The sequence below is a fragment of the Artibeus jamaicensis genome, unplaced genomic scaffold (assembly GCF_021234435.1).
Source record: "Artibeus jamaicensis isolate MK-2021 breed Jamaican fruit bat unplaced genomic scaffold, CSHL_Jam_final contig_233, whole genome shotgun sequence".
NCBI lineage: Eukaryota > Metazoa > Chordata > Mammalia > Chiroptera > Phyllostomidae > Artibeus > Artibeus jamaicensis.
The window spans coordinates 19,536,786-19,564,519 of NW_026521486.1; the positions used below are offsets into that span (position 1 = coordinate 19,536,786).

General features: G+C 39.0%; 2 protein-coding genes across 2 annotated transcripts in view; one reads left to right on the forward strand and one right to left on the reverse strand.

Moving 5' to 3' along the window:
* CCDC38 (coiled-coil domain containing 38) overlaps positions 1 to 15,861 on the forward strand; it is a 40,194-nt gene extending 24,333 nt beyond the window's left edge. The window contains exons 11-16 of the mRNA XM_053661650.1: positions 2,775 to 2,832; positions 4,289 to 4,440; positions 5,739 to 5,874; positions 10,303 to 10,508; positions 12,543 to 12,636; positions 14,770 to 15,861. Coding sequence (XP_053517625.1) covers positions 2,775 to 2,832; positions 4,289 to 4,440; positions 5,739 to 5,874; positions 10,303 to 10,508; positions 12,543 to 12,636; positions 14,770 to 14,883 — 760 coding nt within the window. The 3' untranslated portion in view covers positions 14,884 to 15,861. The remainder of the gene's footprint in view (positions 1 to 2,774; positions 2,833 to 4,288; positions 4,441 to 5,738; positions 5,875 to 10,302; positions 10,509 to 12,542; positions 12,637 to 14,769) is intronic.
* Positions 15,862 to 15,919: 58 nt separating this feature from the next.
* On the reverse strand, positions 15,920 to 22,298 carry SNRPF (small nuclear ribonucleoprotein polypeptide F). The gene is made up of 4 exons (XM_037160708.2): positions 22,163 to 22,298; positions 20,185 to 20,310; positions 16,643 to 16,707; positions 15,920 to 16,049 (listed from the first exon to the last, which is right to left on the reverse strand). Exons 1-4 carry the CDS (start codon positions 22,163 to 22,165, stop codon positions 15,983 to 15,985), a joined length of 261 nt encoding a protein of 86 aa, XP_037016603.1. The 5' UTR covers positions 22,166 to 22,298; the 3' UTR covers positions 15,920 to 15,982.
* Between the last annotated feature and the right edge of the window lie 5,436 nt (positions 22,299 to 27,734).

Genomic DNA, 27,734 nt, shown 5'->3' on the forward strand with positions numbered 1-27,734 from the left:
ATACTTGATAAACCCATTTGCTGAATGTCTTTCAGCAAATACCTCTTTTAGCCTTTCTTCAACATGCAGACCAGGCAGCCACACCCACTGCGGGATGCTGGGGGTAATGGTTGCCATTTCTGTGTGCTCCTGAGCGGACTGAGCTCTTACAGGCCTCCCTGCATTCTCTGAGCAGTGTCTGCAGCTGGTGTCTGCAGAAACTTCCTGCCCCTGCATCTTGGGTCTTTGCCTCTCAGAATCTACTGCTCACTTATTTGTTTGTTAAGTTACTGTGCTGCTCTGAGTGTTTGCAGTTCACATCACTCAAAATTGCTGCCCCGTAGGACTATAAAGCATTTTTGTTTCTTTCCACCCTACCTGACCCAGGAAGCTTTAAGAAAATATACTGATGTCCAGGTTGGGCACACCTGTCCCGAGGGAAGGCTCTGGGCCAGCACCACGGAATCCACAGCAGTCATATCATACATGACAAATGTCAACACAGATGCTGCTCTGAATTCCAGGGGCACCGTGGCAGTTAGCAGTCACTGGTTTGGTTTTGTTTTTAATTCAATGTTTGTTTTGAGGTAATTGTAGAGTCACATATACTTGTAAAAAATAATACAGAGAGATCCCATGCACCATTTACCCAGATTCCCCCAAAGGTAACATCTTACAAGACGGTCCTATAATACCACAGCCAGGACACTGGCGTTCATAGTCAGGAGACAGTCTGATACAGAGTGTGCCCCCAGGATTCTTCACGTCACCCCTCTGTAGTCACATCGCCGTCCCTCCCTCCACTGGCAACCACTGAACTGTTTTCTATTTCTGATTTTTGTCATTTCAAGAATGTAACATAAATGGAATTACACAGTGTGTAACCTTTTAGAACTGGGCGTTTTACCGCACACAATTCTCTGAGCATCAGTCCAAGATGTTGGGTCGATCCACAGTTGGTTCCTTTTTACCACCGAGCAGTGTTCTACGGCATAGACACACGACAGCTCAGCTGTTCACTCACTGAAACACATCTGGATTGCTTCCCGTTTGGGGCTATAGTGAATTAAATTCCTGTAACTGAATTTATACAACTTTTTGTATAGCATGGTTTTCATTTCTCTGGGATTAAATACCTAGAATGCAACTGCTGAGTGGGTGGTAGATGCAAATTCAGTCTTGAAAGAAACTGCCAAATTGTTTCCCTGAGTGGCAATGCCACGTTACACTCCCACCAGCGATGGACGAGGGATTGTTTGTTTCCTTCTTCGCCAGTACCTGGTACTTCACGACTTTCCCATTTCAGCTATTTTGACAGCTGCGTGTATCTTATTGGGCCTTAATTTGCATTTCCATCGCAGCCAGTGGTGCTGCGCATCTGTCACGTGCTTGCTCACACCCTTAGATCCTCTTAGGTGACATGTCTGTTCCTGTCTTTTGCTTATTTCCTAAGTGGCTGGGTTAACTGTTGGCATTTGAGAATTCTTTATATATTTAGGTACCAGTACTTTGCGACTTTGTGATTTGCAAATATCTTCTCTCAGTCTGTAGACTGTCCTTTCATCCTCTTAAGAGGGTCTTTTATTTGGAAGAAGTCCAATGTATCAGTTTTTCTTTTATAAATCATGCTTTATATGTCAAGCCTAAAACTCTTTGCCTAGCCCTGGGTCCCAAAGATGTTTTTCAAGTTTCCTTTCTAAAAGTTTTTTATCGACCTTAAGTCTGTAATCCATTTGTGTTGTTCTTGGTACAACAGGGATGAGGTGTACATTGAGTTGGGGTTCTAGTTGCCTGTGGATGTCACTTGTCTCATCGCCTTTATTGAAATGGCTTTTCCACGCGAATCGCTTTGGCACCTGTGTCAAAACCCAGCTGGGCACATTAACTCGGGCCTCTTTCTGGGTTTTCTGTTCTGTCCATTGGCCTCTGCTGGCACCACACGGCCCCGACTACTACAGCTGTGTTCTCGGCATTAGGTAGACCGATTCTTCTTACATTATTCCCCCTTTTCAAAATTACGTTAACTACTCTAGTTCCTTTGTCTTTCCATATAAATTTTAGAATAGTCTCATCTATATCAACAAAAAAATCTTGCTGGTATTATGATAGGAATTATGTTAAATCTTGTTAGAGGTTGAATTATGTCTGCTAAAAAGATATGTTAAATTCTTGACCCATGTTATCTATGAATGCGACCTGATTGAGAAATACCAAGTTCCAGCTTCTCTACGTTCCCATCATTTTCAATATATCCTTCTTAAAGAATTTTTGCAGAGCCCCTTTGCAAGCCATGTAATTGTTCAAGCATGCATCTTATCACCCATACCCTGGCCAACATTTCCTCTTTGGAAGATATTTTTAATGAAAATATGTTCTTTAAAAAAACCACAAATGTTTTATTACTCAGGGTACAAGCTTTGTTTTGAGCACTAGGGCACATACAGTTTTTCAAGAAGATTGAAAATGTATAGAATGGATGTGGCAATGTGGGTTGTCATGTGTTTTTTAAGACAAATGACCTTACTCTGTTGATGCACCTCAAATCCCAGGCATTGTGAGGTGCAGCCCTTTGTCATGGTCTCCTGGTTTGTACATCAGCCTTGTCTGGGTGAGTCTGCTTCCCCTTAACAAAGTCATGGAATCCATGGATTCCTGAAATAAGGTCCTTAAAAGGCTAAACGGGCTATTGAAAACAAACTATGTTATAGTTGGTTTCCAAGGAAGATTTAGGAGTGAAAGCAAGTCTGTGGACAGAAAATGGCTCAGAAATCAGGTATTTTCCTTTTCTTTCACAGCAGATCTGCAAGTGTAAGTTCGGAAGACAGTTTAGATGAGGAGTTGGACTACGATCTGGTAAACATGTTATGTTTCTTGACGCATTTTTTTCTTTTGAAGTTAAAATTCCCTACTCCAAATATTCCACAACTTTCCAGGAGAAAATACAATTTTGATACTATTCCCCAATTATACATGCAGTTCAACTTTGTCATCAGATATTTTATGAAAAGTGTCTATAAATAGGTGATAATTTAGGGGATGTATATGACAGTCGTCCTGTAAGAAGCAGCCACTTCCCGACCTGACTGCCCATCATTTTATCGAGGCTTCAGACATACTGAGCAGCTGAACTGTCAGGTAGATTGACCTTGGAGCAAACAGCCCTTCACAGCTACAGGACTGCCTTTGAGCTAACCCTGCCCTAAATACAACTGTAGAAACTCAAAAGATCTAAAAAAACCCCCAAAACCCTTAAAAACACCATCCATTATTATATAAAATATGTATATAAAATATACCTTACCCATCCCTTTAAATTATAGTAAAAAACCATAACATAAGATTTACCGCCTTAACCGTTTCTCATTGTACGGCCCAGTGGCGCTGACTGCGGGGCGACAGGCCTCTGTGCCTTCTCATCTTGTGCGGCTGAGACTCCCCCTCACTGGGCAGCTCCCCGATCCCCCCAGACCCTGGCAACCGCTGTTCTGTTTGATTACTTTACAGACCTCATAAAAGTAGAATCGTGCACTATTAGACTTTTTGTGACTGGGTTCACTTAGCATGTCTTCCAGGTTCATCCATGTTGTAAGATTTCCTTCTTTTTAAGGTTAATAGTCCATTGTATGAATATACCACATTTCTTTTTTTTTTTATTGTTGCTTGGTTACAGTTGTCCTCATTTTCCCCCCATTACTCTCCCCTGCCCTCCCCTCCCCCCACCTCCCACATTCAATCCTCTCCTGCCCCCCCCCCCCCGCAGTTGTCTTTGTCCATGAGTTCTTTATACGTGTTCTTGGTCCTTCCCCTTCTTCCCACCGCCCCCATCAATTTTCTTTATTCATTCATTCATGGAGAGACATTGACATGTTTCCACCCCTTGGCTATAGAAAATATGATTAATATGGGTGTATAAATATCTATCTTTTCAAAAATTAAATTTACTTAAAATAAAACATACTTATTCCCAAAATTTTGGAAATATAAAATGACTAAATGTGGGAAAAAGATGACTTTCACTTCACCCCATCTTTATCTTCCTACTATTTCTTCTCCCTTGCCTCTTCTGGCCATTCTTGCTTTTCTCTTTTCCTCACCCTCTTCTCTTCACCCAACACCTTTCATCTCCCCGCAACACCTCAATATCCTCTCCCTGAGGGCCAGCTCTCATGTGGAAATCGACTCCTTTGCCATTCTCTACCCATCTCTCCTTTGTAAACAGAATCATATTCCAGAACATATTTTTCTAGAGAATTCCCATGTATATAGACAGCATATTTCTAAACTATATTTTTCATTATTGATTGATTAGGAGCCAGAGCTTTATTTCAAAGAACCAGAAGAGCTGCTTCAAGTCCTCCAAGAGTTGGAAGAGCAGAATCTTACTTTGGTCCAATATTCTCAGGATGTAGATGAGAATCTTGAAGATGTGAATAAAAGAGAGAAACTCATACAGGATAAAATGTAAGTCATTAAAAACAAGGTTTATTCTATTAAGCAATTTCTAACCAGAGACAAAAATCCTACGTATTCATGTGCAGTCCTTTCTCGTGGTCTCTATTTAGGGTGAAAATTGTATTCATAGTTTCCACTGTGGAGTGTACAGAGTTGAATATTTACACAGAATAGACTGGCTTTAGTTTTAGTCCCTACTTCCCTTCATTTGTCAAAATATTTTCCTAGCTAACTATAACAAAAGATTAAAAAGAACCGATGTGTCCCCTACCGCCTTAATTTTTGTTCCCTACAAGTTGTACCCAATCATCTGGCCAATCAAATCACATTTCCAAAGATAATGCTCGCAAGTGCATCTTCCTCAGCTGTGACTGTCCTCAGCAAAACGGCTTACCCGTGTTGTCATTCTGTAATACACACGCCAATATGTTAGCGCCTCGATGGGAAGGGATTTCTGTCAGGGGAAGGACGCTGGCTTTGATGACTCACAAAAGTCCTGTTGTAAAACTGTGTATTATTACTGTTTTGGAAAACAGCTTCAAGTCACAGAGAACAGATCTTTATATATACCCACCATAAAAACGTATAGAACCTTTTTCCAAACAGTTGCTGGGCCAGAAGACAGCAATCTTTTTAAATAGTATGTCAAACTACATTACACTTTGGAACAAACTAACTTGTTTAGAAGTTAGGATCCTAAAAACCATCTCACAGCCCTGTTACCACTAATGTATCCCTTTAGTCCATGTCTCCCCTTCCCAGTCCTCACAGCTATTGGCCCCTTACCCCTGACGATATGATTGATATGATTTGGGGCTGGGAATGGCTGGGCAGGAAAAGGGGGTCTGCGTCAGATTCTACCTCCAGATCTCTATCTGAATCTCTAGGGGAGGGAGTCTCCCCTAGAGATTCAGATAGAATCTTATAGATTCAGATAGATCCAGGAGTCTGTTTGTAGCCCTGGCTCCCCAGATGTTTGAGAACACGAACAAATCGGATCTCACACCCTGAGCTCTCAACACCTCAGCTTTGTTCCCCTCCATGGGGGGCAGCAGGGATGGAGGACCTCAAAATGACAATAGTAGAGAGGAAGACTGCTTCCTCATGGCAGTTATAAACAGACTGCTTCCTTCTCACTTGAACCTGAAAAGTTGCATGTACTTTGGCTATGTCTTAGCCTCAGATTTGGCTTGCTAGTTACAGGATGCTAACGCACGATCCGGAAGGAGTGTTGAAGCTCCTGACTGATGGTTTATCTCACCACACCACACATTACAGAGAAGCGTTTCTTTCTTCTTTTGCCATAGAAATAGCAACATAGAGTTTCTTTTAGAGCACAAGGAAATGCTTAAGGCCAACTGTCTGAGAGAAGAGGAAAAAGCAGCGGAACTGGAATTAAGGTCCAGGCTGTTTAATTTTGGAGAATTTAATTCAGAAGCCCAGGTAAGCCTTTTTTGCCCATGGTAATTTTATTTGGCTCGCGATGACGATGTGCACTCCCTGCATACCAAGTGTTGGGGCAGGAGGATGAAAGGAAATCACAAGTCCCAAGCTGATGACAAAGGCAGAAAACCAGCTTGGAATGATCTTGTCTGTACATAAGTCAGTTTACATGGTAGATAGAAAGCATTCAAATTGGCATCGAGGTTCTCTTAAAATGTTGCTCTAATTATTACAAAGTATGATGTTGAATTTTTCCCTCTATAAATACATTTTCTTCTAGTGAGAGTGTATACATATTGAAGTAGCTCACTGCCTCTGATCATTTGGATAGTAATTAAGGAGCAAATAATTAAGAGACTCTGAATCAACACTGAATGGAATATTTGACCAACAATGAGCTTATAAGAGGTCTTGGCCTCCTTGGTCCTGCATGGATGGTTCATAATCGGAGCCCCTGTAACACACACTAATGTATTCATTGATTTGCACATCAGTTTCTCTCAGCTGGATGCAAACCCCTTGAGGGCAGGGACTTCTTACCCTTCTTAGCTAAGTTTAGTGTCCCTAAACTAGGTGCTCAATAAATGTTTGTTGAATGAATGATTAGGTTTCTAGACCCACAACTCCAGCAAACATTGGTTTTCTTGTAAAAATCCCAAATAAAATGAAAATTCATGCTAATATGTGAGGTTAACATCACATTTATGGTTATGAACTTGATCTTCAAGCAGGAGATTTGGGGGAACTGTATTATCGGATGACGGCGCTTCCCTATCCATAGGCGAGCAGGGTCACAAAAAGCTCCCCTTTCCACACACACACTTCCTGGGGCGGTACAGCCCCCCCCCCCCCAGTCAGGAGGGGACAGAGCTGTGCCCTGCTAGAGCAGGAAGTGTGATGACAGCTATCTTTTGATTCTTCGATGCTGTTTTTTTTTAACCATTGTTTTCATGGTGGTAAAATATGCATAACATAAAATTTACCACTTAACCATTTTAAGCGTCCAATTCAGTGGCATTAAGTATATTCACAATGTTGTGTAACTATCACCACTATCTATTGACAGAATTTTTCATCATTCCCAAATAGAAACTCTGTACCCACAAAACCGTATTTCCCCATCCCTCTTTCTTTCCAGCCTCTGATAAATCTCTGCTTTCTTTCTCTCTAAACTTGCCTATTTTAGGTACCGTATATAAGTTACATCATACAATAGTTGTGCTTTTGTGTCTGGCTTATTTCACTTAGCATGTTTTCAAGGTTCATCCATGTTGTAACATGTGCCAGAATTCCTTTTATAGCTGAAAAATACTCTATTTACCACATTTATCCATTCATCTGTTGATGGAGCCCTGGGTTGCTCCCATCCTTCAGTTCTGTTTAATTCTGAAGCCGCTTGACATTAAAGATTAAGATAGTGTGATATTTCCCCCCTCCCTCACACCAAGCCCCTTTCGTCCAAGGTTAGGGTAGCTATTTTAAAAAGCAGCATTTTCTTTTTTTTTTTCAAGCAGCATTTTCAATACTCTGAAACTTCAAGGTAACCTGAACAAAGAAGGTACAGTTTATCTGAAATTTACTTCTAAAAGACTATCCATGAGATTTTGGTTGCAGGTAGTTTTGGCCTCCAAGTATCACACTCTAACGTACAATTCGGGGTGGAAAGGGAAGGAGAGCAGAAAAATTGGCAGGAGAAAAGCATTCTTTTCTTAGAACGTTCTTGCTTGCCTACTCCCATACTTTTAGGTCTCAACATGTGCAAAACATAATCCTTTATGAGTAAATAAACATAGTTGTACCTAATTTTGATATTCACAAAATTATCAGTTATTTGGAGCTATGATAACTATAAATTTGATTCTTTCAAAACTTCCACACTCCTAATTGTACCTGATCCTCTAAAACATTTTTCATTGATTTAATATTACTTTTATAACAAAATTTTAAATTCAGGTATAATGGAATACTGAAAAGTGCACAAATCATAAATATATCTCTCACAGAATTTCCTCAGGGAGGAGACCATTACTAGCATCCTCCCCTGAAGGTGACCACTACCCTCACCTTTCCCACCATCAGTCGGATTTTATGCTTTTGAACTTCATATAAATGGAATCGTGTAATATGTCTGGCCCACCTGGCTCCTTTGTCTCAACGCTGTTTGAGATTCATCCATGCTTGTGTAGCAGCTGTTTTTTCATTTTCATTGGACATGAAATGGAATGTAAGCTATTCTATTGCTCAGTTTGCAGAATGTATTCCTCTTTGGTTTAATTTTCCTTCCTCCCGGGAGCCAATCCAGTTCAGTTGGGGGAGTTGTTTATATTAAACACAAAGTATAGAATGTGACATGGATTAGAATACAGAATCCTTGAGTTGCAACTTGAAATGACATCCAGACATCTCCTCATTCCTATCCAATTTTGATAAGTTATTCCTTGTAAACATTGCTCTGGTCAGATCACTTACCATTCTGTTGGAAGGTATCTGAAGTTCTTATCTGGGTATTTATTTAGTCTTCCCAAACCCTGCCCCACTGTACGACAGAAATAGGCACTAAATCCCGCCCCTCCTAGCCACTCCTTGGAGGTGCTCTGGGCCCCGCCTGCCATCTGGTGGCAGACCTAGGGATTGGACTGACGCTTGGCTTCCGTCATCAGTAGGCCTGTATTGTATCTTTTTTTGCCCTTCTAGGTTGATCCAGGCCCTCAATCTCTTTTTCTTGGTATTTTCTTTCACCTCATTCCCTAATCCTATTTCTCATGCTGTTCGTACCTTAAGAAAACTCTTCTCTTTGTCTTTTCCTCTCTTGCTTGACAGGAGGAACTTAAGATACTGCACATCCATCTCCAAAATGTTGAAGTGTTCCAGGTCTCCTTCAGAAATTTCCATCAACTAACCATTCCCATATTAAAGTTGCTTTTTCTCAGAACCAGACTTCCTTGCAGTTTTAAAAAATGACTCACATTGCAGCAATATTGTTTTTCATGTCCTAAGTACATTTCAGCCCCTTGATGGGTTACTTTTTTCTTGTATATTTTTCTGTATTTCTAAAGATTTCTAAAGGAATGTGTGGTTAATATAAATGGGAAATATAATAAATGTTATTTAGACATGGTGAGGGAAAAAGGAGCTTTTCGGCAAGTAGGACTTGCTTTTTTTTTTTTTACTTTTATATTATTTCACACTTCAAGTTTTCTTAAAAAGCTTACTTTTAATATAATCAGAAAATACAGTAAGTATTACTGTAGAGAGAAAAAGGGTGAACAGGCCCCTTTATGGTGAACAGGCCCATGGAAAAGGTGGTGAAAGTAGGAGGTGGGAGACGAGCTGCTGGAAGTAAACTCTGGGTAACATCTTGTAACTACTGGTGGCTCCGGAAGGAGTCCCATGACTCCAGGAGTCACATCTGTCTTGAGTGTTACTTGTCCTTGGCTTCATGGTGATTCTCATCTTCTCGAGCAGAAGGCAATGGGGCTGAAATCTCCCTGGAAAGCGATTAAATTGGCCCAGGACTTTATTGAGATCCTCTTAACTACGAATGCCGAGTACAGACTGAAGAAAAATGATGCCAGTTTTATTTTGGTCCCGAAACACGTTATCTTCAAGCTCCAGCAGTTCTACCACCAGTTAAAATGGAGCAGTAGCCAGGTACAGGGATCGGCAGGTTTGGCCTAGGCCTCTGTTTTTAACAGACTAGAACACTGCAGTGGGTTCCCAATGGAGCGAGTGAAACTTAAACTTCTCTGCAGGCTTTTATAGGTCAGCCTGGGAATCTGTTTGCTTGTAACTTTTCTTTAATTCTAACAGAATGCATTCATTTATTCAGCAAACATTTATTAAGTGTACAGTTATGAGCAAGGTGCGGTTTTTAGATATAAATGTCAACCTAAGAAATAGCTCCTGCCCCTCAGGCGCTGACAGTCTAGAAAGGAAGATTAGGCATGCGTGCAAAAACTATCATACAGGATGATTATACAGTTTTAGCTATTAGACTAGTAAGTGCGAAAAATAAAAATAAAAAGGAGCTCACAGCTGTGTTGCAAGGATGTACTGGAGTAACAAAATAGGATGTAAAATGTGTATGTTGCCTCTACTTAAATGCTTAGGGAATCAGATGCACAGACACATTCAAGCAAAAAGATTACAATTATAATTACTTTTTAGGCCTAGATTGAACAGGCTTTAAAGAAAATAAGCCAAGTTGTTACTATAGCAACGATCTGACTATAAACTGTTATAAATATCATTGCTGCATTTTTCTCACTGTTCTATGTAGCATCGAAGTTCTTTTAAACAAAAAAACTTTTGGTAGCATATATAAAAAGCCCTTTTCACTATAATACAATAAAACAGAACTTGACATTTATTGACCAAGCAAATAGTGACGAGAGGTTGTTTCCTGTTCTCCTTTTCTTCTCGCCTCAGGAAAAACTGATAGACTCTCTTAGTAAAAAAATTAATCAAGTGTACAAAGTCTGCATCGGAGATGGTGAGGTTGGCAGCCTCAACGCAGTCCAAAAGCTAGTAAAGATAGAGTCTCGCCTGGTGGAACTGAGTGATCTCATTGAAACCATTCCCAAAGAGAATGTGGAGGCAATTGAGAGGATAAAACAGAAAGAACGACGGCAAAAGTACAATATCTTATATAAGTGCAGTGAATGACTTTATGAGTAGCTGTTTTTTTTCCTGAATTCCACATTTAGCAAGCTCTCTCTTACATGGCAAGGATGACCACACAGACACAGTGGGGGGAACCAAAGCCAGCCCTGCCCTCCCCGGAGAGCCATGATTTAGTGCAGAGACACTCATCACCCGTTCTTATAAAATAAAGAACGTGCCACTACCAATGTGAGCACTGTGAAGGAAGGGAACTGGGTGACCAGAAAGTTTACCAACTAACCTAGTTTGGGATGATTAAGGGGTCCTTTTAGCCTGGAAAAGTGAGTTTTCAGGGTGAACATTCACTATTTATATGAACATTTTTGAGGAGCTATCATGTGGAAGAATGGTACTTGTGATGAAAAATCCCAAGGCATATAGATCAGAAGCCCTTCGTTGGAAAACTGCAGGGAGACTCAATCTATGAAAGAACTGTTTGAAGAGCCACGCAATGAAAGTTTTCCTCTGTGCCTAACTCCCAGCACTTCCACGCACCACATTTACACACCAATTCCTCCAATCCTCAAGACAATCTCGTGAGGATTACAGCCCTGGAATTTGCCCCGCCCCCAAAACCCACATCCTTGCCTAGCTTGGGAACTTTCAGAATGCACCAATCTACAAATAATTCCCATACCAAGTTATACACTACCTTTGAGGCAATGAATATTATATATGATATCCCTAGTATAACGTGGCATGTAGAGAATGCTAACTAGTAAGTGGAATAATGTTCATATTATAGCAATGTTGGGAGGCAGACTAGTACTATGGCCAGGAGTATGTGCATGAGAGCTAAACTACCTGAGTTCAATCCAGGCTCCACCTTGACAACTTTTGTGACGTTAGGCAAGCCAAATAATCTCTTACATTTCAGTTTATCTTTCAAATGGCAGTAATAATGGCAATCATGACTTGTAGTGCTGTTGTGAGGATTAAATTAAATGATCTATGTAAAAGCAATAAAGCATATTTGGCACACTGTAAGTACTCAAATATTAGCCACTAATATTAGATATTTTGTTATTGCTTACTGTATTACTGGTATAGGGGGGATATTGATTCCCCCACATAAAAATGAAGTCCAGAATATATTAAGGTGACCCTGATGGAATTATATCAAACATAAAGCAAATTTTAAAAAATTATACATGAAAGATGACTCCTTCCATAACATGACCTGTGACTAATTACATAATGACACACATGTTTTTACAGTAGAAAATAAATTGTCATCCAAGGGTAATAACAACTTATTTTCAGTTAGTGACACATGAATCTAATTCCAATTGTTAATTTTTCTTATCAAGAGAATTTTAGTTGATTTTTCCCATGGTTCGGAAGCATCTAACATAATACTAATCCTGCATTAAAAATATCTGATAAATGTACACTTAAAATTAAAGGCCCATAAAATAGCTATCACCTAGTGAATGCGTATTCCCCACCAGGTCCTGGAACACAGACTGCCTAGGTCCATCTCATCTAATTTTACCCTCACAACAGCCCTAAAGGAAACAAGACAAACTGCATTGGTCAGTCTTAAGTTGAGAGTCCCATCTGAAAAGATTAATGGGGAAATACACATTTGTGGTAATTTGTTGAACTATATGCGTGATCCCTTCTGTATATTTCAGTAATGAAGGTTTACGGGGGGTGAGGATAACTGGAAACTAATTCAAGGGGCTGAGGCACAGAGGAGCTGTGAAGTGTTGAAACGTGAGTGGTGAGAAGGCTTGGCTGAGGTGCTGCTTTAAACCAAGACAGGGATTTTTACTTCTTCCAAAACAGTGACACGCAACTTCTTCCCATTTCAACACAATTGGGATGTGCTGTCGGGCTTTGGCCCCAATAGTCACAAGCCAGAGCTACGTGTGAAGATGAATTAGTAATGTCACTGAACCTTAAGGGAGACCTTGTAATATTTTTGATAGTTCATTATCAAATATTAATACTGTTTAGGTCTTTTTTGTGATTTATAGTTAGAACCTTTTCCCTCTGCATAGGTTGCGTGAAGAGAAAATGAAAGAAAAACAAAGACACCAAGAAGAAAGGCTGAGAGCTGCCCTGGAAAGAGCAGTAGCACAACCAAAGAAAAAGGTTTGTGATTTGTTATCAGTAGGTCCGGCCACATGTGTGTGCATCTATGGTATTAAAACAAGTGGTCTAATTCATCTAATTTATCCAGGCTAAAGGTCAGTGAAATCTTTCTGGCTCACAGCTTCAACTGGTCTCTCTCTGGTTCCTTGTTATTTTTAGAATAATTCAAATTATTGGGTAACCGTTCTCCATGAGGCCTTCTTTTTAGTAAAAGAAACTTGTCCCCTCCTTTTTCTTTCACTCCAGGTTCACGAAATCAGAGAATTTTAAAGACTAATTTTTTGAATAGGTAGTACAAGCATATGTTTCAAAGTTGAAACGATATGAGAGAGTATTCAGTGAAAATTTAGTTCTCCTCCGCTCCCCTCCCTGGAGGCCACAACTGCTAACGGTTTCACCCCAGTCCTAGAAACAGCCTATGCATGTGTGTATGTTCATCTTACAAGTGATAGCTATGAACCTTGCTCCTTTCACTTGACAATTGGAGCTAGTGAACCCAGAGAAAAACAGTGAGATTATAGCTTAAGTTGCAATGATACATAACTCAGCGTCACTTCAGATTCGGAAGATGAGTCAGGACCAGAAGCTAACCCACAGTGAATGCTTATTTGTGCACCTCACTGCCAGCCTGTTGAGGCACTTGAAAAAAGTTCCGAAATATGGTAATTATAAATATGTATGTCAAAAAGCAATGATTACTTTACATTCTCTTGTTTAAATAAGCATTTCATCTGAAAGAGTGCCCACACTTCTCTAGTTCGACTCCTCCTATGAACATGTGACTTCCCTCTTCTTCCCGAGGGAGAATTAACCACTCATCGGTGCTCACATGCATATACTCTTCACTAAACCCACAACGTTGAAGTGGTTATTCTTAAATATCTCTCTCCTAGACCATGAATGAGTTTTATGACCTTTGCATCTCCAATGCCTGGCACACAGTGGACACTCAACAAATGTTTATTGAATAGACTGAAAAAGACAATGAAAACTAAAATTCAAAGTAAAACAGTGATCCAATAAGTTGACAATATATGAAAACCTGTGATAGTTCTTACCCAGCTGGAACACTTCTTCACTGTAAATTTCTTAGTTTTTTTTCCTTTTTATTGAATTTATTGGAGTGACACTGGTTAATAAAATTATATAGGTTTCAGGTGCACAGTTCCACAATACATTACCTGTATATTGAATTGTGTGTTCAACACCCCAAGTAGTCTCCTCCCATCAACACTTCAGACAGTAATAATGAAAGTTATCAAAGGACATCAGTGACAGTGAAAATAAACTCTGATTTTAGACAAGAAATTCAGGGGTCACGGTCCCCCCCAAGGACATTCTGTTGGTATAATCAGGGGGAATAGGCACTGTTATTCAGTTCACTGAGGTTAGGAATGTCAAACATTCTGCAATGCAAGGGACAGTCTCACAACGAGATAATGCCCCTGTTGGGACACAATGGACATGTCCCATCAAATCTCACCTCCAGTATAATATGTAACAATAGATTTTTTCCATCTATTTAATTGACACAAACTCAGATGTAAAAGCTAAACAAAAAAGATTATAGGGAAAAGACTAAAAGACAAATATAATTGATAAGATATACTTGAGTATATGCTCCAGAGAGAATGAATAGGTGTGAAACCAAGGATTTCCCTAAGCCTGTTCTGGTGGCAACACACAGAATTACTAGTGTTTAAGATAGTACATGGTTTTCTCAAGTTTTTATTCAAAAATGAACAGGATTTTTAAATGCTGGTCAACTGGTACTCAGAAGAAAGGGATCTCTTCTAACCAATGGAAGAAAAACTATCTATGACACAGAGAAGTGAATTGTGGCTTCAAACATGGTTCTTTCTGACCATGTCTAAGACAACAACTTTACCTTAAACCTCCCCCACTTCCCGTAAAACCCAACTGCTTTGACTTCTGCACACTACGGCCCTCCACTTGTTAGTTTTGTCCACCACGTTGGACATCCATCAAATGATCAATCCCCTTGTAACCGACTATTTACTATTTCAAACCATATTATTCCCAGGAAAAAATGAAGTTAATTAGTATTTTCCTTATACTTCAATAGAAAAAGACTATGCTAAAGAATACTAAGTATTTTTTCTTTTGTTTCAGCTGGGAAGACGACTTGTCTATCGTTCAAAACCTCCATCTGGTAACAAACAAGAACTACTTTTAGTCCAGGCTACAACAACAAGATCAATAGAGGAGGAGTATTTTTTCACTTGAATAGGAGCAGTAAGACAGCAGCACAATGTTTAAGCACATTGTACAGATTTGGGTTCACAGTAATGGCACTACTCTGTGCCATGTGCTGGCCTAACCAATTTGAGAAAGACATGCTGTTGTTCTGAAGGTTACAGGATTGGAAATGGAAGTTATTTCCTTTTGTTGAAGGCTTTTATTACCCATGGCCTAGATATTATTCTAAACATTTTAGAGCTATACTTTGAGCTGTCCCAGTTGGGAATACACATCCAAAGTTACTTTACTGATGTAACTATACACTGAATGGCCACTAAATTGCAATAGTGGCATTCTCTGACAACATGAGACTTTAAATGATCTATTTTTCCCAACCAATCTACAGGAAAGTTCATAGTATACATTTCATCACTGTGGAGTATGTGGAGTATACATTTTAATAATGTACAACTCTAAAACATGTGAAGGGTTTCTGAGGAGTTTAAAATGCAAATGAAAACCACTAGGTTATATTCTCAGAACATAACTATGGGAATGATTTGTAATTCACATTAAGCAATACTATTCAGAAACTTCATTCTCTTAAGTGAACCAACCATGTCTTCAGCCTACATATCAGTTCACAATTTGTTGTGCTCTATATCTGTAAGCAACTTTCAGGTGATGTTTCGTTTTAGCTATAATATGTGTATACTATTAAGCTTACATGTAATTTGTCTACTAAAATAATACATTATTATATGTTAAGTCTAGGAAAACATTTAACTTTATACATGTCAAAAATGGCTCAAAATAACTAAAAAAAAACAGTTGCTTTTAAAAGGTCTGTTAATATATAATTACAAGAAAAGGGCTGAGATTCACCTTTGTAAACATTTATAAGGCATATAAATAACTTTCCTTTATAGATAAAAATAAGAGTATTGAGTTTACTAAAGAAAACCAATTCGAGCAAAGCTGGGTGGCTTTTAGGGTATTACTTTCGTAGATAATCTTTCAAATGTTTCAACATTTGAGTTTTGCATGTAAATATCTGAATACAAATAGTTCACAAGTCAAGTTGAAAAACAAGCATATATTTTATTATCTAGAAACAAATATAAAAAAATTCCCCCAAAAGATGCTATTCTCTCATCTCCCCATCTTCTTCCTCTTCTTCAACACCCCTGATATAAAGGACATTATTACATCTGTAAAGAGAAAAACAGTCCATTTTGTTGTTCCAACAGGATACCATATATGATTCACAATTACTAGATTATATTCATTACAAAAATATAAAATACTAAACTTTCATTATAGCATTTTTTTCTTCTCTTATTTAAAAAAATGTTTTTACCATTGATTTGTTAAAAAGTACACGGCATTATTTTTTTTCACCATGTGGTAGTTATAAATGGTATCTCTATAACCTTTCAAAGGAAATGATGGCTAAAATTTGGAGGTATATAGTTCTGGGAAATGAGCATTCACCAAAGTCCCTAACAGCAGCCAGATCCAACTAAAATTCAAAACCAAGCTCCTACAATTAAAACCACTAAAAAAAGTTAAAGCTAAGATCTAAAAAGTTTAATACTAATACAAAAAAAAAATCTTAAGGATGAACAGCTCCAAAATATTTAAATCTGTAACAAATTTAGCAATTTCAAAGATTCCTGAAGTACAGTTTTAGAATGTTAAGTTAAATTAATAGCGATTTTAAAGTAATTGTGAACAGTGAGGCACTAAACTTGTTCACTTATATGGGTCTTTCTAATGCTAACCAGTAACTCCGTTTTTTTACCTTATTAAAACTTCACCCAGGTGTCCAGACAATGCTCCATCTATGTATTCTTCTGTGTTTGCAAGCTTTAAATAAAAAGAAAATATATTAATAATACAAAAGAAAAACAGTAAAACACACTAAATACTGGTGAGAGAACTTAACTGAGACTATTCTATACCAATAATTCATATTTTTCTGTAATTAATGTAAGATTAGTTTTCTATTACTGTTGTAGTACTTTTGGTTTCATATAAGTATTTTGTAAAGTTAACATTGATGGATGTAGAGCTACTATATAATAAAGTTTGTTTCAACGTAATTTTAATAATCTCACTTGTGTAATATTTCTTTCTAATAGACATTAAAACAATGTGTCAAGGAAGGCAGCCTCCCAATTTATGAATAAGCTGATTAAGAAGTTTTCCAAAAATTCAGTTTTTTAGAAGCAGAACTTTCCTTAGAATAACTTTATATTGTAGTATCATACTGAGGAACCCAATGGGTGCACAAAGTTATAACTAAAATACTTTTATATTAGTCACCAACCAAACCAAAGAACTGAGTAAGAAATTTTTAGCCCTGACTGGTGTGGCTCAGTGGGTCAGGCATTGCCCCACAAACTGAGAGGTGGCTGGTTCGATTCTCAGTCAGGGCACATGCCTGGATTGCAGGCCAGGTCCCTGGCTGGGGGTGTCTAAGAAGCAACTGATCGATGTTTCTCTGCTTCTTACTCCCTCCCTTAACCTCTCTCTAAAAATAAATACATAAATAAAATCTTTGAAAAATTTTAAAAAATCTATCTGCTAACAAACAGGAAAATAAAGTTCTTAAAAGAAGGTTAAACAATGAAGAGTAACCCTACACACTTCAGTTACTAAATAAATAAATCACAGCGATATAATATATATAGGACAAAGAATACAGTCAATATCATAGTAACTGCACAGTGACAGCTGTTTCCTGAACTCACTGTGATTTCACCCTGTAAAATATACATAGACAACATCGCTATGCTGTACACCTAAAACCAAATAACTGTGTCAAATTATACTTTAAAAGCAGAACTCATTAAAAATTTTTGACCCAAAACACCTTAGGAATTGGGATTTGAAATTCATTCATAAATATTTAAACTCAACATTTTCCTTACTGAATTGTGGTTGGTGGGTTACACACTATTATGTGATAAACGTTTGTTTATAAAGGGGATCTTTTAGAGACTTAAAGTTTGATGAAAGCCTTCATGTTTCAACTAAGTGTGAGACATTTAAAAGTTTTTAAAAAGTAACATTTACAGTTAGGGAACTATATTACTTCTAATTTTCATAAAAATGTTTAGCCTTCCTTCTACATACAGGTAACAAACTCTAATTTTAATTTGTTAAAGATCATAATCTGTGCTGAGACTCACAAAAGACATGAGCAGGAAAGAAAGGTGAGGGAAGTTTTCCTTTGTTAGCTGGGCAAGTGGCAACGTGGAGGAAAAACAGGGCATATAGAGGCTGTGCGGTAAGGCATGTAAAAAGTGTTAATGAATTGATACTGCTACTCGTTATTATTCCCTCTCGTACAGAGAACAAAAATAACCTCCTATACCGGACAGGTTTTATCTGAATACGTTTGTTGAGACAATTAGTTTTGTATGTAACAACTCTCGGAAATAATGTATTACTATCAACTGATTTCTTTAAAAGCAATTTTTGGCAAACGGTCCTCACTATCACTGAAAAGGCCTTCTTTGACTACACCTGCAACCTTTCTACCATCATTTCCCTAATTCATTCTGCTTTGGCCTTCTTGCTGTGCCTTGAACATACCAACCAAGTTCCTTCCACAAATCCTTTGCTCTGGCTATTGCCCTCAAAGTGGAACGTTCTCCCTCCAGCTGCTCTCACTTTTCAGCAACTGTGCAGCTGTTGGCTGTTCTGGTCTCTGTCTCAACTCACTCCCTCAGAGAGGCTCTCCTGGGCTAATCTAGCTAAGACTGCACACTCTGTCGCTCTGTTCCCCTTCTTTTTCTCCAGGGCACCTATCTTTACCTGATACCACATCACACTCTGTTACCATCTCCCACCATTACAGCCAACTGCTTGAGGGCAGGGACTTTGTTTTGATCAGTGGGTATTGACAGGGCCAGGCACACAATGAGTGAACAAACTCAAAGGCATCATCTGTGTGGTCCCTGGGGTACGTTTCAAACCTGGCAAGCTCACTAGGAAGTTACATTACTTTTAAAACCAAATATTCAGTAGCAGTCTTTATTCAGTTCTTCCACTAATACAATTTCTGTAACATAAAATTCACTTTTAAGTGTATAAAAGTATACAAGTCAGTGCTTTAAAAATTGTATAACCATCACCACTATCTGGAACACTTTCAGTATGTGGGATGTGTTCTTTCCAACTTTTCTATGGACATGGCAAATGATTCCTACTTGGGGAATTTTCCAGGTGCAAACCACAGTCTACAAAAATTTGGGGGACCTGCGCATCATCTGTTCAGGTGGAAAACAGTATGGCAGTTCCTCAAGTAATAAACAATGACTGTGTGACCCAGCAATTCCATTTTTGGGTATGTACCCAAAACAGCTGGAAGCTGAGATCCTAGCAGGTGTTTGTGCGGCCATGTCTGCTGCATTATTCATAGTAGTCGAATGATGGAAACAATTCAACTGTCTACCAACAGAAGAATGGATCAAAATAACATACAGTAGGATATTACTTCAACCCTAAAAAGAAATTAAATTCTGATACATGCTACATCAGGTATGAGCTTTGAAAATTAAGTTAATTTAAATAAGCCAAAAGGATAAACTGTAGGATTCCATTTAGATAAGGTACCTAAAATAGAGAGATAGAGAGGTTAGTATTTTCCAGTAGCTGCAAGTGGGGGAAGTTACTTTTTAGGGGGTAGAGTTTCAGTTGAGAATGATAAAAACTCGAGAAACTGATAAGGGGTGTGGCTGCACAACAGTGTGAAAGTACTTAATGCCACGGAGTCGTACACTTGAAAGTGGTTAAAGTGGTCAATTTTATGTTATTTGAAACTGTATCACAATTAAAAAAACTTGGCTGAAACATCTACAGAAGTACACAGAAGTAAAACAAACATGTAGTCATTTGATCAATCCACTATGCTGATATGTCTTTTCCCTCAAGAAATGCTTTTATGCAATTACCCTGATGACATGCCTTTAGCATTCATTAAAAGACAAGAATTTCACTCGAAAAATTTCTTTCAGAGCTATGTGCTACTTGAAAGGTTTTTCTTTTTCAGCAAACGAGTATGTTTCCCTTCTAGCATTATAAACCAAAGGTCTGAGCTCTTCTTACTGGTAGCGACTGGGAGTCAAATCTGTGGCTGTGTTTTAGTTTAACACCATAGCTCATTTGTAGTTTGTTATGGCTATACCTGCCTCCCTGACCTTGACATTTTTTCTTAACTTTTGCTTTAACTGTCAATTTAAATAATTTCACCCTCATAAGTCACACTAAACCTTAGAGGACTAAGGTGAAGAAAAGTAAACACGATTTAATAATTTTTATAAGCCTTTAGCTTACCTGCATGTTCATATAGCCATCCACAGATACCAGATAGCCTTTGTACTCCATTCCCCACTTAAGTTTCACCATTACTGGCTTTCCTGTTAATCCATTGAGGAAAGGTTTGGGGTTGAGGGGCAAACTCTGTACAAAAAAACAAACAAAAAAATTTCAAGTAACTTCTAGAGTTCCACACCCACCACCTACTCTCTGCTACCAAATCACCAATATTTTATGGTATCCAAAAGAAGCAAACTCTTGACTCGCTCTCACATAATTTTCACTTTTATTTATTGAAGAGCATCAGAGAAATTTAAATACCCAGTCAGCCAATTTCATCTTCAAACCACAAAAACTTTAAAAAGTATTCATTATTCCCTTAAGAAACACCAAATAGCTATTAAACATCACCCACTGTTCCAGGTTATAAAGAAAACGATGAAAGGGCAGTGAAAAAAAATGCAGGTGACAGTCCCAGTCCTCAAGAAGCTCACAGTGGGAGGAGGAAGTGCAGAACACACACGAATAGACAATTCTATTGCAACGCGAAGAATGGCCCTCTTTTGGTGTAAGGGTACCAAACCAATCCAGCATTAAGAGAAAAGGAAAAGCTGTCTGAAGTAATGGTTCCATTTTAAGGAAGAGAGATTTCTAGGAGGGAAAACAGCTCTTCTAGGCAGAGACTACACATGTAACAGGAGGGAAGAAGGGAGCAACACGGTGATCTCAGGGACATACAAATTCAGGGCTGTCCAAGTCCCACACAGGCTTGTGTGAAGAGGGGGCAGATCACACTTGACAGTCTTGCTTGAATTCTAGGAGCTAGAACTGGGACTTACTTGACTTAGCAGTGCCCTTACAGATGAGCTTATCATTTAATTACTAATCACTTAATCACTTATTCAGCAAAGCAGAAGTATCACCTGTAAATTCACATTTTTCCCTTTTTTCATCTGCTCACCCATCAGCCCAAAGAACCTTAGCTAATAAACCCTTTTAAGATAAACTTATTCAGAGTCATCTCAAAGGGCACGAAAATTACGGCAATAACCTCCTAATGAAGTGTCCAGTTTTCACTCTTGCATTTCTCCAACTTATTGCCCACATGGCTACTGTTACTTTTATCATGTCACATCCCTGCTTAAAATGCTTCAGTGGCTTCAAACTGCAAGTGGAGTTGAATCCTGACCTCCTAATGTGGCCTGAGAGGTCTTGCCGGACCCTATCTCATAACCACAGTTCTTGCAAAAGGCTGTGGCTTTCCGTTAATTCCTCCCAATGGTCGAGCCTTATTTCCAGCCTTAGAGCCAATGCCCACGTTCTCTTCTTTCTGTTCTTTAAGGGGCGATATTTCCTTGCATTTAGGTCAGGTTACACCCCTCCCCTTCCAAGGATGCCACCCCTGATCGCTGTTCTAATGTACCCTCTCGCCCCCTCACAGCATCCTGTTTGCTTCCTTCTTAGCACTTAATATTATCTGCAATTATATATTTGTTATTATTTGATTAATGTCTGTCTCCCACGCCTGATGGAATTAACCTAGGCCAGGGTCCGCATCCATTCTTTTCACCTCATATTCCTACCACCTAGCAGAGTATCTGGCAGGTAGCATGCGCTCAATAAATATTTGCTAAACGAACAAACCAATGCTCCAAAGCCTGGGCGCTACAGTCACAATATCGAGGAAGGAAAGCACACTTTCATTTCAAAGTGGGACGTGAAAAACCTCTTTGTCTTTACCCCATGGCCCCAGCCAGCAAGAACACCTCGGGCTCAGATTCAAACCAAAGCAGAAGGGGAAAGCTGCAGGGACACTCCCGGGGAGCCCAGGGCAACGGAAGGAGCGGAATCTCAAAACCCCTGGGCAGGGAGGAAAGGGCTGGGACCGCCTGCGCGGCGCTTCGCCTCGCGCTGATGAATGGGAAACGCGCGAACCAGCTCGCAGGCCCCGCAGCGCCGTTCAAGCGATCTTCCTTGCTCCCCGGAGGTTCCTTACCATCGTGACAACGAGCAAAGGCTACAGATTACTCGCCAGCGACCCAGCTCTCGCCCGCCTCTCGTGTCTAGAGTACTCCTAGACGAGCCCAAATCGCGGAGCTCTAAGACAAATGGCCGCCTAAAAGCAGCGTGACCCTTCACCTCCGACTACAGCTCTTGCGCTTCTGTGATTGGACGCAAAGAGATGTGCGCTGATTGGAGGAGGTGTGCATGGTCTCCTAGCAACCAGAGACGCTGTGGTTGTCCGTTTCTTTTCGGAGACTCCAAGGGCTAACTGCTGCCTTCTGCCGCTGGAGTCGGTAGGGTCCTTGGGAGGCTGCTAAAATAATGAGGCCGGCCGGGTTTCTGGTGTGCTCAGCCGCCTGCCTCGAGGTTTCGGATGAGAGTGTACCCAGGACACTGTAGAGCGTACGTGATTTCTCGCGAACTAGGCTAATGGGGTTTTCCTTTGTTCTTTTACACCTGGAGAACGAGTTCAGGACTCAGGAATTTCTTCTTGACTTTCCCACAGATTCTGAGATTTAGGGGTCCTCTGCCACCATCCCCTTCTGCCTGACTGTTGTTTTCTGTAATGTTCATTTCGATGCACTTTAAAGGATGCGGGAGAAGCAAGACTAGACTACAGGAAGAGAAACGCACCAAATAAAGTCAAGTGCAGAATGCATTTCATAGCAGGTTAAATTGAGTCTAGAATGTGGTGTGGGGGGCTCCCCTGTCCATCTGTTTCTTTTGCATTGCCAGCAGAGACCCAGTACAGTCTTCTTACGTGGGGGACTTAATTTATAATTAAGGAGGTGGGGGACGTTGACACTATCCCGGACTAATCCTCGATAGAGTAATATATTGGTCAGAATTGCACTTGTTTTCCCCCAGTACAGGCTTTCAGCTCGCTTAGGTCTGAAATGCTAAACGTAGCTCTTTGAGAATACTCACTCCGAGTAGTGCAGTTTTCGGTTTTGTTACTGCAGCCCTAAAGAGATGAGTTTGGAATTTAGTTTGACATTTCGTGTATTATGGCGGTATGGAGAAGTGGGTAAGACTTTAGAGGCAGCCTGAATTCAGAACTTCTGTCCATCGTGTGGGATGGTGTTGGGAAGTTTCTTAACCTCCTGAGACCTTTGTTTCCTCAGCCGTAGGTGGCTTTTAAAAAGTATTCCACAGCCTTGTGAGGATTAAATAATTAATGTGGAGAACGCCGATAAAATGCTGTAATTTTTAGTATAGTTTATGCCAAACAGTTGGAATTATTTATCACAAAATTCAGTGGGTTTTTTCCCTTGGTTCCAGGAATTTTAATGGATATTTAGCTTTTCTGCAGACTGCGACCGTTCCTACTGTGTGCCAGGCTCCTTCACAGTTGTTGTAGTGGAAATCTTACCACACAGACGGGTTTAGTAGTTATGGCCCCATTTCTGAGACGAGAAACAGGTTTAGCAGGTAACGTGCAGGGCCACACAAATGGGTTACAACCTGAAAACTCTTTGCTTTTTCTAGTTCATAAAACTAACTTTCAAAAGCTCAGTGTATACTTTAGAACTCTTCTTTATTGAATTTGTTGGGGTGGCATTGGTTAATAAAATTATATAGTTTTCAAGTGTACATTTCTATAATCATCTGTATGTTGTACTGTGTGTTCAACACCCAAAGCCAATTCTCCTTCCATCACCATTCATTCCTCCTCCACCCTAGTCTACCTCTCTCCACCCCTCTTTCCCTCTGGTAATCACCATATTGTTGTATCTATGAGGTTGTTTTCTCCTCTTCCTCGTCCTTTTTTATTCTTAATCCCTTCACCTTTTTCACCCGCGCCAACCCCCCACCCCTGACAGCTGTCAGTCTGTTCTCTGTCTCTATGAGTCTCTTTCCATTGTGTTCATTTGTTTTGTTCATTAGATTCTACATATAAATGAAATCATATGATGTTTGTAGAAGACGTTTCATATATACTTTAGAAGATTTATTTTTAGCTATTATCTCAGTGAAGGGAAACAAAATATTTCTGTAATCTATATAAAGATGATTACATTTAAAATTGGTTTTTCTCCTCATGACAAATATTAATTTTATGTGGATCCTAAAGTAAATTAAATCTTGAAAATCACTGGAAGAAAAAATGACAAAACTAAAGCTGTCCTACTTTGGGCATATTCTGAGAAGGTGGGGTTCTTTGGAAAATACAGCGATGCTCGATTTTAAACCATTCAGTTTTCCATGTATGTTGAGAATACTAGGCAGTAAAATATAATTATTTCAAAACTGCATGCTGTAAAATGAGACTTTTGCAGAGATGTTAACACTTGTATCTTGATTCTCAGAGTACAATAGAGCCATTATAAATGTAATAAACTAAGAAGGGAAACTAAAACAGGATCCGCTTCTGTCTGATTATTGATAACAGTGAAAAATATAAAATTTATCAGCAGAAAATATTTTTTAAAGATTTAAGTTATTTATCTTTAGAGGGGAAGGGAAGGAGAGAGGGAGAGAAATATCAATGTATGGTTGCCTCTCATGCGTCCCCTGCCAGGAACTGGCCTGCAACCCAGGCATGTGCCCTGACTGGGAATCGAACCGCAATACTTAGGTTTGCAGGCCCGCACTCAGTCCACTGAGCTATACCAGCCAGGGCAGAAAATATTTTTATTCATAGTATAATTCATCCATTTATAATTATTTAGACTTAATAAAATTTTTCTTTTCCCTACAGGTTCATATTCTATTTGGGAAAAAGTCCAGATCTTGGATCTCAATAATAGTAATAAGAAGAAGTAGTAGAAGGCCAGCAGCAGCAGCATTATGGCTGTCATTTACTGAGCACTTATGTGGCAGTACTTTACATAAAGTATCTCATTTAATCCTTACAGCAGTTTTGTGAAGTAGGTATTATTAGCTAGAGTTGCTAAGTAACTTGTTCAAAGTCCCATAAGAAATAAGCCTTCAAGCCAGGTTGTCTTCCTCCAAACTGCTCCTTTAGCTCTTCTAATCCAAACTGAAAGAACCTCAGGGAAAACAAACAAAGCATCTTAATTCTTAATTCCATACATAGTTCATAGCCTCAGTGAGATGGTGAAATTCCTACACTGCAGAGTGTCAACTATTTTGAGATATGAAACTGTCAACTTAACTACCATACACGTGACCTTCTGTATAGTATCAGATTCATCTGCCTGTCTCTGTCTGAATCAGGTTTTGGTGAGTGGTCAAAATTAAGATCACTCATATCAGAATGTCTGCCATGCTTTATTTCATTCTCTGTCTATAAGCAGAGGCCACACAGATAGCTCTCGAGAGTTTAAATTAGAGGAAGACTTTTTTAGCTTCTTACAAACCTGCTTCCTCTTTTGAGCAGTAGCCTCATAGGCTTGCATAAATGGCATATTTCCATGGCTCCCCGCTGATACTGAATGAACAGATTATCAGCCACCTGCTGGCAGGCGAACATATTGTTTATCCTCATCTTTACATTTTACTGACAGCCTTCATAGCATGGCAGAATCTCTGACAACCGATTAAGGTAGATTTCTGCCAAATACTCTACCATTTTTAAGTTTTTGTCAGGATGGAAGAAGGAAAGGATGATACTCAGGACTATTGCCTTCTACCAAAAGCAGCATACTGTCCATTTGCATTGTTTTTAGAGAGGATTTAATGAAGTCAACATAGAGATTATGCATAGCATTTTGCCTTTGCACGTGCTGTTCCCTTTGCATGGAAATGCCTTTCTCTTCCTTCTCTGCCTGTCTTTCCAGAGCCAGCCCAAACAATGCATTCAGTATAAGTCCTTCCCAGACTCCCATGGTATCATTCCTTCCTCTGGGCTCTAGCAATACTTTTTTCCTGCCTCTGACATAGCAATTAACATGTTGCAGTATAGCCTATATAATTATGTGTCTATCTTGACTCAACTAGAACATTCTTGAACACAGGGACCATAGCGTGTTTATTCATCTTTGCATCCCCCGCACCCAGAACAGCACCTAGCACAGAGTAGGTGCTGGTTACTGATGATTAAATGACTTCCCTGCCATAGTATGAGAATTTTCTTGTTGTGGTCCAGACCTACTATGCATATGGTTACTGAAATCATGGCAACTATTGAGAAGTGCCATCTCTGCTCATTCTTTCACACGCAGCCTTTCCAGTTTCCCCATTCTGTAACATGGGGTTGTAATGATATCTATATCATGAAAATGAGTTTCTGCAAATGTTCTCAGTTTTTTTTCATGATTCTAGATCTATTCAAGTTTTCTGCTGTTTACTTTTGAGTCAATTAATGTAATTTATATTTTCCTAAGAATCATTCATATCTAGTTTTAATTTCATAAAGCAATAAATATTCTATTTGTTTATTTTTTTATACATCCTGTTATATCACATCCCTAATTTGTGTGTGTGCATATATATATGTACACTCTCCTGTCTTTCTCTTTTCCCATTTCTAGGGAGAAATGCGTTAAAAAAATTTAATATAATCTTGATTATATTTTTTCCATCACCATTTAGTCTGCTTATACCCTCTTCTTCCTCATGATGTTAATAGTGGCTCTCTCTGGGTGATATGATTGTAGGTTACTTTAAAATTTTTGTTTTATTCCAGATGTGCAGAAATCAATGCATATATTACTTACATGTTCACAAAAATACTTAAAAGAAAGATGTCTTTATTTCCCAGTAAGGAAACTGAGGCCAGGAACATTCCATAGGTAGATCGTGGCCTTAGACTGGAACCAGGAACCCTGTACTGGCTCTGCTGCTTTTTGCAATAAGGTAAGAACCATGAAAACCACCATGATTTCTCTAGTTCTCATCTGATAATAAGAAACTTAGCCACCAGGCCTTCTCAATTCCTCTTGCTCTCATATAAAGGTGAAGATTGTTAGAGCTGGGTAAAAGATCACTAAGAATTCATCTTTGGGGCCTAACTCACCTTGTGTGGTAAATTGAATTTTTTTAGTAACTCAGCAGTTGGTGATGAAAGATACTGTATAGCAAAATGATGATGGACAACTTAGTTAACATGTGAGGATAATATATTTGGCAATGAGTGAAACATTTGAACATGTAATTGGAAAGTAGATACTATCTATTTGATGTTTTAAAATTTCTTATGATCCTATAGTATGATTTTTAAAGGAAACTACTTTTTTTAAGGTTCTTTGTGGTTTTCCAACTCACAACAAGTTAGAAAGGAAAGACATGCAATCCAGTTTGATTCAACAAACATTTTTGGATTACTTACTTGGAATCTTTTACTAGACCATGATTAGGGATGCTTTAATATTAATATATCTTTAGAGGGAAAAGAAATCTCCTTTCCCCCCAAACTGCCACCAGCCAGGGCAAATTATCTTGTTAAGGACATACACTACCTTCAAATAGACTTTCTATAATTAGATTTTAACTATTAGATAACTACTTTACTACCCAATAAATCACTCGAGGACAGGCAAGGCATCTTAATTCATCTTTAAACTCTTAAGGACTTGTTTGGTGCTGACCACCTAGTAAATGCAAGAACAATCGTGTCCTTTTCTACTAGGTTATACACTTTATGAAAGCAAAACATTTTC

What these genes read in the sequence shown, in the direction of transcription:
- SNRPF (XM_037160708.2), bottom strand. An exon ending in ATGGCTATATGAACATGCAG is followed by an intron (nt 16,708 to 20,184) that starts GTAAGCTAAAGG and finishes TTTTATTTAAAG; the next exon opens with CTTGCAAACACAGAAGAATA. An exon ending in CTGGGTGAAGTTTTAATAAG is followed by an intron (nt 16,050 to 16,642) that starts GTAAAAAAACGG and finishes TTCTCTTTACAG; the next exon opens with ATGTAATAATGTCCTTTATA.